Source organism: Sitophilus oryzae, unplaced genomic scaffold (genome assembly GCF_002938485.1).
Source record: "Sitophilus oryzae breed Bouriz unplaced genomic scaffold, Soryzae_2.0 scaffold_1297_pilon_pilon, whole genome shotgun sequence".
Classification (NCBI taxonomy): Eukaryota; Metazoa; Arthropoda; class Insecta; order Coleoptera; family Curculionidae; genus Sitophilus; species Sitophilus oryzae.
In genome coordinates, this window is record NW_022145945.1 from 4,660,813 (window position 1) to 4,671,943 (window position 11,131).

Genomic DNA, 11,131 nt, shown 5'->3' on the forward strand with positions numbered 1-11,131 from the left:
TGAAATCCGATTTTAATGTGACATACTCGATAAAAAGCCGAGCGAATTTTCTACATACATTGCAGGTAGCAAATTTATACAACGCCGTATTTATATTTATATTTATCCGTTGCGTATCTGAGGGACAACTTTTTACGACCTACATCGACAATGCTTTAAAATAAACTAAGTCAAGCGATCAAGCGAATCGCTCGCCGCTTGCAATTCATCACTGCGCACGCAACTTACTGCTTGGCGCTTGGTGTTAACGAGAGTACTTAAACAAGCGACGGGTGAAAAACCGTATTTTTAAATACGAGTGATATTTCGCTCGAGCGATCACTCGGTTATTGCAATCGCTTGAAACTCGAGTACTCGATTGTTGAAATTAATCGTTTTTTTCCATCACTAATTGAAACCACTCATTTATTCCACTAATTGCGAGGTTCTAAATGAAGCTTAATGAACATATTTCAACTTCAAACGAATTAACGTTGTTTCCAATATAGAAATTTAACATTGAATTCAAGTTTAATAACTTTTAAACCCTTAAAAATAACCCTGTATATTATTACTACCTCATGTATCTAAATACCACCTAAATAATTTGAGAATATTTACATACACTTCAAACGGAGACACGAACAATAAACAAAAGATACTTCATTCAAGATCAAGTATATTTCAAATATGGCCTGATTTTCAAACAATATACCGTGACGACATCATGAGTCTTAAGAAAAAAAAATAATCACGTGCTTAAATACACGAGACCTATAATAAATTTAATATTATTCAAAAATCACAATGACTAATAATTACCTAATCACAATATCAATTAAAAGGCAACGATGAAAATAGGTTTCTAACAGACATTAGTAAATTATATTTCTTTTGTGTCGAAATTAATTTTATCAATAAAAATATGATTAAAAATATTTATTCTCAAGTACTTAAGGGAATTCGTAAAACTAGTATTATTTGTTCGTTATTTTTGTTTAGGATATCATGACGAGAAATTTAATTTTGTGCATTCTATTTGTAAGTTCTGTACTGTGTACAAATTTCCAGAATGATAATTACAGTAAGTACAAAATTATAATACATAATTATATAGGTTTAAATAAAAAATAGTTATGTCATTTTCATTATTTATTAAAGCGAATTATTTCATTAATGGACATAACAGACTGTCACGTCCTAAGCAGAGGAAAGTTAGTCTGGCTGAAAATTTGCGGATGCAAAAATTTAACAGATTTTTAAAATCCGTAACCCTTATTTTCCCATGCTTGAAATTTAACATATCATTTAATACTATCATAAACTATAATCAAAAGCAAGTCTGGCTGATTTACGAAATTCGGCATCTTGAAAATTGTAAAAACTACAAAAATGTTGCTCTTATTTTCCCGGATTTGAAGATTTGTCACGTGATAGATAATACCTACTATCCTAGATCATATATACTTACTTGCATAAATCAACGCCATAAGTTTAGCATTAAAAATATGTCTCCAACATCACGACATTCCATTTTCAAACCTTCTTTGATGAACAGTGCTTTCCATAAAGTCAATATAATGAAAAATATACGAAATAATATACATGTACTGATTTCTATCGAAAATCGACAACTATGAAACTATGATCCCTTCCCCGACACAAACGTTACATTGTGAGACAGGAAATTATAAAGAGAAATAAGCCCTATAACATAGGATACATCATTTTAATGAACAATGCTTTCCATAAAATCAATAAAATGAAAAATGTACGAAATAATATACATGTACTGATTTCTTTCGAAAATCGACAACTATGAAACTATGAACCCTTCCCCGACACAAACGGTACATTGTGAGACAGAAAATTGTAGAGAGAAACAAGGCCTTATAACATAGGATACAACATTTTAATGAACAGTGCTTTCCATAAAATCAATAAAATGAAAAATATACGAAATAATATACATGTACTGATTTCTTTCGAAAATCGAAAAGTATGAAACTATAAACCCTTCCCCGACACAAACGGTACATTGTGAGACAGGAAATTGTAGAGAGAAACAAGCCCTATAACATAGGATACAACATTTTAATGAACAGTGCTTTCCATAAAATCAATAAAATGAAAAATGTACGAAATAATATACATGTACTGATTTCTTTCGAAAATCGACAAGTATGAAACTATGAACCCTTCCCCGACACAAATGGTACATTGTGAGACAGAAAATTGTAGAGAGAAACAAGTCCTATAATATAGGATACAACATTTTAATGAACAGTGCTTTCCATAAAATCAATAAAATGAAAAATATACGAAATAATATACATATAATGATTTCTTTCGAAAATCGACAACTATGAAACTATGACCCTTTCCCCGACACAAACGTTACATTGTGAGACAGGAAATTGTAAAGAGAAACAAGCCCTATAACATAGGATACAACATTTTAATGAACAGTGCTTTCCATAAAATCAATAAAATGAAAAATATACGAAATAATATACATATAATGATACATATAATAATAATATACATATACTGATTTCTTTCGAAAATCGACAAGTATGAAACTATGAACCCTTCCCGACACAAATGGTACATTGTGAGACAGAAAATTGTAGAGAGAAACAAGTCCTATAATATAGGACACAACATTTTAATGAACAGTGCTTTCCATAAAATCAATAAAATGAAAAATATACGAAATAATATACATATAATGATTTCTTTCGAAAATCGACAACTATGAAACTATGACCCCTTCCCCGACACAAACGTTACATTGTGAGACAGGAAATTGTAAAGAGAAACAAGCCCTATAACATAGGATACAACATTTTAATGAACAGTGCTTTCCATAAAATCAATAAAATGAAAAATATACGAAATAATATACATATAATGATTTCTTTCGAAAATCGACAACTATGAAACTATGACCCCTTCCCCGACACAAACATTACATTGTGAGACAGGAAATTGTAAAGATAAACAAGCCCTATAACATAGGATACAACATTTTAGTGAACAGTGCTTTCCATAAAATCAATAAAATGAAAAATATACGAAATAATATACATGTACTGATTTCTTTCGAAAATCGACAATTATGAAACTATGAACCCTTCCCCGACACAAACGGTACATTGTGAGACAGGAAATTGTAGAGAGAAACAAGCCCTATAATAAAGATACAACATTTTAATGCACAGTGCTTTCCATAAAATCAATAAAATGAAAAATATACGAAATAATATACATGTACTGATTTCTTTCGAAAATCGACAACTATGAAACTATGAACCCTTCCCCGACACAAATGGTACATTGTGAGACAGGAAATTGTAGAGAGAAACAAGCCCTATAATAAAGATACAACATTTTAATGAACAGTGCTTTCCATAAAATCAATAAAATGAAAAATATACGAAATAATATACATGTAGGTACTTTTTTGTGATCGTATTTTTGCAAGAAAATCACTCATTTCATTTTCTCTCAAGTGAAGACTCACTTTGTTTAAGTTCTTAGAAGCTTTGTTTAAGTTATTAGAAGCTTGTTTAAGTTTTTAGAAGTATTTAGAAGCTAAGTGGGAATATTTAGGTAACAGTTTTTTATGAGATTATATTTGTTTAGAATACCTTCAAGAAGTTAAAAGGGGTTTTGACGAGTATATCACCACAGACAAAAGACCTTCCTACTTAAACGAATCCTTGGCTAAATTCAGTCTTCCAAACTTATTCAGAGACAATGCATACATCGGAACAACACCTACTAAAGAAGTACATGCTGTGGAAGATGACATAGTGTGTGGTCTGTGCTACTTGGCTGCTAATTTTATTATACTAGAAAGAAGAAAGGGTATGCCTAGACTTCATCTAAAGAACGAAGTTGCTCAGCTATGTCAGGTGTTCAAAATCGAAAGTGACATAACATGCGATGGAGTTGTGGAGTTAAACATTGTAATTACTTGGAACTAATTAGAAATTCGATGATATCTTTGATTATCAGTTTAAATGTATTTTTTGTAGGATGTTATGCTTTACATTATTGATAATAATGTCAACGTGACAGGGAGTAGAGTATGCGACATTCTTTTACAAAGTTCATGTAATTCTACTGAATTTGAATGGACAGTTGATATTCCTGAGGGTCAATCACCATCTAGACCAGAGGTACTGTATATTACACCGCAAACCCTATATACAGGGTGGTCCGAACTGTATTCCGGAATCTTCGGCAGCATATTCTGCGGATAAAAGTAAGTAAGTGAAAAAGTTCGTATAAATATATGTCTTAAAATGCTTAGTTTCGGAGATACAGGGTGTAGAAGTTTCGTTTTTATTTCGATTTTTTCCAAATAATTTCTGAAGTAACGTCAATATTTGGATGAAAATTGGTGTCTGGTAGTTTTTTGACATGAGAAACTGGATTTTGATGTCAATATGACTCCTGTTTGTAGCGGGCGCCGCCTACATGTGTTTTAAATGTTTTGAAGAGTAATAACTTTTCGCCCGTACCTGTATAAAACTACAGAGTAAAAAAATATACATTTCCGTCACTTTCTACGTAAAAAATATCTCTTGGTAAAAATCGCTACGAGTCATGGTTATCGATATATTCGGAATCTAAATAGTCAATACATGTCATAATTACAAAAATTATACATGTTGACTGGATAGTTATTAGTTATTAGTCGGAAATAATAAATTTGGGAAATTTTTATTTTTTTAAATGAATCATAAATTTTTCTGCAAAAAAATTATGATAAAACAGTTTCTATTGAACTTTTGGCACAAAAATATTTCAAATTTATGATTACTATTTAGTCAACATGTTGAACTTATGTCAATGATGACAGGTATTGATAATTTCGATTCCAAATATCTCGATAATCATGACTCGTAGCGATTTTTACCAAGAGACCTTTTTTACGTAAAAAAACGTCGTAAATGTATATCTTTTTACTTAGTAGTTTTATATAGGTACGGCCAAAAAGTTATTACCCTTCAAACCAGTTAAAATATATGTAGGTGGCGCCCTCTACAAGAACAAGTCATATTGACATCCAAATCAAATTTCTCATGGCAAAAAACTCCCAAACACCAATGTTCATCCAAATATTGACGTTACTTCAGAAATTATTTGGAAAAAATAGAAATAAAAATGAAGTTTCTACACCCTGTATCTCTAAAACTAAGCATTTTAGGACATACATTTATACGAACTTTTTTGCTTATCTCTGCAGATCTGCAGAATATGGTGCCGAAGTTTCCGGAATATAGTTCGGACCGCCCTGTATATTAGATATCAAAATTAAATTTATAAATGATTATTATGAAAAAAAAAAAAAAAATAAATAAATAAAATCATTATTTTTTGTACAGCCTGTTGGTGACTCAACATTTAAAATTCTCCATGTCTCTGATATCCATATGGATCCTCTGTATACCCAGGGTAAAGTAAAATCTTGCAATGAACCTCTTTGCTGTCAAGTGGATCAAGAAGATGGGGACTCTAATACAGGAAATGTCTGTGGTTATTGGTCTTCTTATGGTAATGATGTTTCAGAACATCTAGTGGACGAGATGATACGATTTGCAAATACTTTGGTAAGTATCATCAAAATCATCATCATATATGTCATATTTGAAAATACTTGATTATTATTTTATCTATCTTCAGTGAGTTAAGAAGCTCTTAACTAACGCATTTTGAGTGAGTTAAGAGCTTCTTAACTCACGTATTTTCATTACCGCACTCCTTGTTTAGATGACTACCAAAGAGAAAAAAATATTTTGTAAAACATTTATTTTGTACTAAATACCTACTAAATACAAATAATTATAAAAACATGAAAACTTATTTATTATAAATGTTAATGATACAGTTTGAACAGTCTTTCAAGTAAATGCCTGATAAAGCATATCATATATATTCATTTTAATAGATATCATAGTACGTATCATTGAATAGAAAGTTCAAAGAGACGAAGTAGCGGATATATTGGAAAAAGTTTTTCCTTTTCATTTCCATAGTTGTGTATGTACTTTTTTTCGTGTGTATGTATATTCATACTTCTGTTTCGATCTTGCTGGAACAAATCCAGAAATGGTTCTGAATGCCTTTTCTTCAATGTCAGAGGGAATACTTTCCGAATCGCTTATTTTTTAAACTAGTGACACCAATTTTTTACTGTCATCAGCTGTCATATTGACATTGCCATGCATGGTTTGCATTTGAACAAATTAACATTAAGGTAATTGATTTTTAGGATAGGTTTATAGTTAAGTACAATAATTTTTAAAATCCATTGTGTGTTTTTATAGTTAGACGTAGATAAAATATTGTACAATACACGCGATTTAACTCCATTAAGATACTTGTGTTTGTGTGGTTACACAACTCGTGCTAAGCACTCGTACAACTTTCACGCGCGTATCTTAATGATGCTGTTAACTCACTTGTATCGTAAATATCTATTATTGTACCTTTTGGGATACTGTAAGCGATTCATTACTTTTGTTGTAATGCCTGTATATAAATAGATACATTCTGACGATTTTTAAGTCCTGTATTATTTACTGTCAATTTTCAAATTTTAACAGTCGTTGCCATTACGCCATTACTCTACTACTAATTGCTCATTGTTAATTTTAAGGAATTTGATTATGTATACTTCACCGGCGACATCATCAGTCATAGAATTTGGTCTACTTCAGAAGATAATAACACAAAAACTATCAAAAGTTTAATGAACAAATTTCGAACAGGCTTCAACGTTCCAGTTTATCCAATTCTGGGAAACCACGAACCAAGTCCTTTGAATGTGTATGTTAGAAATTATTTCTTTTGTATTTTTTAAAATATTATACAATTTTCAGATACGAGTTTCAGAACACGGCAACATCAAACTTGTCAACTCAATGGTTATTGGACTTAGTTGAAACAGAATGGTCCGATTGGATACCAGAATCAGCAAGAGACACTATTTCTCAAGGCGGATTCTATACAGTATCTCCAAAAGAAGGTTTCAGACTTGTAATTCTCAACTCCAATATTGCCTATATATTTAACTGGTACAAGGATATTATTTAAAAATCATGAAAGTTGTAAAAAAAATATTTCTAGGTGGTTAATTGAATCTGATAAAGATCCATACGATCAGTTAGATTGGTTCGTGCGTATTTTGGAACAGGCGGAAAGAAATAATGAAAGTGTTCATGTTCTGTTTCACCATCCAAGTGGAGATAAGGAGATTTTAAAAGTTTGGAGTAGAGAATTTAACAAAATTATCAACAGGTAACAATAATTAGTTGACTTGAATAATAATGGATTTTTACGTATTTGATTTACGCTATATAGATTATACCAAATAAACTTTTAGTCACGTGATTAAGCTTGGCGACGTTGCACATAGTTGCACGACGTAGCACAGCGTTGCCCATTTTTACATATTTTTTTTTAATCAAAATATTTTAGGAAATAAAAACAAATTAATTATAAATATATAAACAGTTATTATTTACATCAACAAAACTCACCTCCTTACAGCACTTAAGGGATATAAAGGACCATTACTAGCGCTTTCCCGTTCAAAATATTTTAATAAGGTTGCGATGAGTTTTTTGCAAGGGCTATTAAACTATATTACACTTCGCACTAAAAGGGGTTCTAAAAAGAACAATGTTCGACTGCAAGAGCTACTAGTAAAAAAATAAGCTTAAAGTATCACAACATAATTCATTTAAACCAAAACCTCTTTATAAACTTTAAGCAAAACTATTTACCTATTAAGTGTGAAAACGAATAACAATGTCAGGAAATAAATAAATAAATGTAGCAACTTGACCTTTTTTACAGCAGAGCTACCACCTGAATCTCCAGCAAAAAAATTAAATTCCAGTCAAATATGTCCATGGTTGGCAACAATGAATTTAAAAATCGCGCCCTCGATTACGTAACTAAAAGTTTAATTGGCATGGCTTATATGTATATATACCGGGTGTTTGGTTTGGACGTGTTTGATTCGCATCATCGGACGGGACATAGTAAATCCCATGTAAATTTTAATGGGGTCAATTATTGACTTCCCTAATTATTTTAGAGAATAATTCTATTTAGGTTTATTGAAGAGCACTAAAACCCACATTCAAAAGAATAACTTTAGATATTTTTGATTAGCTCGTTTACGAGTTATCGCCGATTTCTTTTTTAATATTTCTCCTTTCTTATGGCCCTGTATTTACTTATGAGCACCAGTCAAGGTAAAAGATAACTGTCAAATGAGGTTGTCATTTCAGAAATTTCCCTATTTAATGCTTTATTATTATTGAAAACTCATTCCTACATCGGAAATCTTAAAAATGTATTTATAAATACAAATTAATATGAATTATAGTAAAATAAAGTAATCAATTACAAGGTTAATTATAGTATTATTACAATATTCAATAACTTATTAATTTAGGTACTATTAAATTGTTAGAACTTTAGGATTTAAGAAGATGTTCAAATATTCCTCCATCGACTGCTAGACAATAACCCAGACGATCATAAAATTCTCTTCTTACATTCGCTAGTTGGTAAACTGAAATTCTATTGCATTCGGCAGAAATAGCATTTTTTAACTCGTCTAGATTTGGGTAATTTTTATCCCTGTATATCCTGTTTTTTAAATGGGCCCAGAGAAAGAAATCATTTGGCGAAATATCAGGAGACCTTGCTGGCCAATTCACTGTATGATTTAGGCCAATAACGTTTCCGTTAAAACTATTGTCTAAATATTCCCGAACAGCCAGGGTACTATGTGCCGGGCAGCCATCCATTTGGTACCAAACTTCCTGATTTTCCCTAGCGGCATCATGTAAAGCAGGTAAAATATGATTTTCGAGTAGTTCCAAATAATATTCTGCATTTAAATTTCGCGTAAGAATAGATAATATTGTGTCCGAATATCCCTGCCCAAACATTTACTTTCTGTGGATATTGCGTCCTTGTTTCGACAAACCTGTGTTGGTTTTCTTTGTTCCAATATCGATAATTTTGAACATTGGGTTCATTATTTAAGGTAAACGTGCATTTGTCAGTAAAACATATGTTTTTTAAAAATTCCCTATCCGTGTTTGCTCTTTCCATCATATCAAAACAAAACGCCTGCCGCCGTATTTCGTCCCCATCTCGTAGCTCTTGGTGCTTTTCATATTTGAAGGAATAGTATTTATGTCGTTTCAAAATTCGAAACGCTGTAGTGTGATCTATTCCTATTTCATCCTCAAGTTTCCTTGTGCTGATCTTTCCATCGTTCCACGCACAATAAAACTTCTAAGTCGGTATCATTTCTTGCATCTTCTCTTTGTTCCTGCCTTGCTTCACATCTGCAGTTATTTATTAGGGTACCTTTGGTCTCAAATCTCTGGATATTCCTTGCTATTGTAGATTTCCCAGGTATCGGTCTATTCGGATACAGAGCAGCAAACATGTCCGACACCTTTTAATAACTATTTCCGTGATAATACCATTTAATCATCAATACTTTTTCTTCGGCAGTGTAATTCATGGCTAATATTTTCGATGTAGGTATGAGTTTTTAATAATAATAATAAAGCACTAAATAGATAAATTTCTGAAATGACCACTTTATTTGACAGTTATCTTTTACCTTGACTGATGCTCATAAGTAAATACAGGGCCATAAGAAAGAAGAAATATTTAAAAAGAAATCGGCGATAACTCGTAAACGGGCTAATCAAAAGTATCTAAAGTAATTTTTTTGAATGTGAGTTTTAGTGCTCTTCAATAAACCTAATTAGAATTATTCTCTAAAATAATTAGAGAAGCCAATAATTGACCCCATTAAAATTTACATGGGATTTCCTATGTCCCGCTCGACGATGCAACACCCGGTATATATTCTTTGTATATATTTTAGATTTGCTAACACGATTACAGCACAGTTCAATGGTCATATACATGTAGATCGCTTCCAAGTTTACTACAACGAGTCAAACAAGGATCAAGCAATCAACGTAGCATGGAACGGTGCATCCTTGGCACCTTATGACTATGCTAACCCCAGTTTTAAAATATACACTGTCGATTCTAATACTTTTGTGAGTCATGGCTAAAAATCTGTCCAACGAGAAAATACCTGACAGTAACAGTCTGTCATTTTATTTCACAAGTAAATTGTATTTTCTGGCATTTTTTGGATACCGTTTCTCGAAATATTTTTTAACTCGTTGGCCAGACTTTATACAATAAAAATTGATATGTAAAATAAAAATAAAACTATATATTTTATTATAAGGACATTATGGATATCGAAGAATGGACATTTAATCTTACTTTGGCAAACTTACATCCTGATCAATCACCTGAATGGTACAAAATATACTCATTCAAAGATGCATTTGACTTGCCTGCTTTACAACCTGATGATTTAGGGAATTTGCTCATAAAGATGGCGACTAATCATAGTCTTTTGGCCGACTATCATATGTAAGGCTTTATTTATTTCCTTTAAAATATTTTTTTTAACATTAAAATATATTTTTGTATTTTTTCTTTGCAGTTACAGATACAAGAACTCTGAGAGTGCTGTTGAAGCAGGATGTAATTCTGACTGTCAGAAACGATATCTTTGTCAACTATCAACATACGTAGGCACTGATTCTTCAAAATGTTCATATTTACAAGAACTTTATGATCAAAATTTATAGATAAATGAATTAGATTTAAATAAAATACATTCAAAACAAAATGACATTTTTTCTTTTCAACTTCTACATATATAAAAAATAATACAAATATTAAAAAAATAAAATAGCAGATGGTAAGTGGAAAAAAAATTAAGAAATATTAAATAAATGAAGAAGAAAATCATAAAAAAATTATGATTTTAAAGTAACCAAGCAATATCATTTATATCCAAAAATGAAGTAAAAAGTTTTTGAGGAAATTAATGACATTCAAAAACCATTTTTTTAGGCGATATGGTTAATAAGGGTCACAAAAGAACTTATAAATTTCCACAGAAGGGTTGACTATGGCCGGTCGACTTTAATAAACTTCTCCCGTACCGCCTCTTCGAGTGCCTCTCTTAATTCATAAGTTCTTTTGTAATCCATACCGCCTAAAA

At 31.2% G+C, this 11,131-nt stretch overlaps 1 protein-coding gene across 1 annotated transcript; it reads left to right on the forward strand.

Annotated features, from left to right (window-relative positions):
• Positions 1-902: 902 nt before the first annotated feature.
• On the forward strand, positions 903-10,753 carry LOC115874617 (sphingomyelin phosphodiesterase-like). Its single transcript, XM_030889826.1, has 10 exons — positions 903-1,063; positions 3,628-3,953; positions 4,023-4,166; positions 5,379-5,603; positions 6,653-6,822; positions 6,876-7,070; positions 7,123-7,293; positions 9,923-10,103; positions 10,301-10,491; positions 10,565-10,753. Exons 1-10 carry the CDS (start codon positions 988-990, stop codon positions 10,710-10,712), a joined length of 1,827 nt encoding a protein of 608 aa, XP_030745686.1. The 5' UTR covers positions 903-987; the 3' UTR covers positions 10,713-10,753.
• The last annotated feature ends 378 nt before the right edge of the window (positions 10,754-11,131 follow it).

Coding starts and splice junctions, on each gene's coding strand:
- LOC115874617 (XM_030889826.1), top strand. CDS start 988: ATGACGAGAAATTTAATTTTGTGCATTCTATTTGTAAGTTCTGTACTG. Junction 4,167..5,378: donor AATCACCATCTAGACCAGAG/GTACTGTATATT, acceptor TTTTTTGTACAG/CCTGTTGGTGACTCAACATT. Junction 10,104..10,300: donor CTGTCGATTCTAATACTTTT/GTGAGTCATGGC, acceptor TTTTATTATAAG/GACATTATGGATATCGAAGA.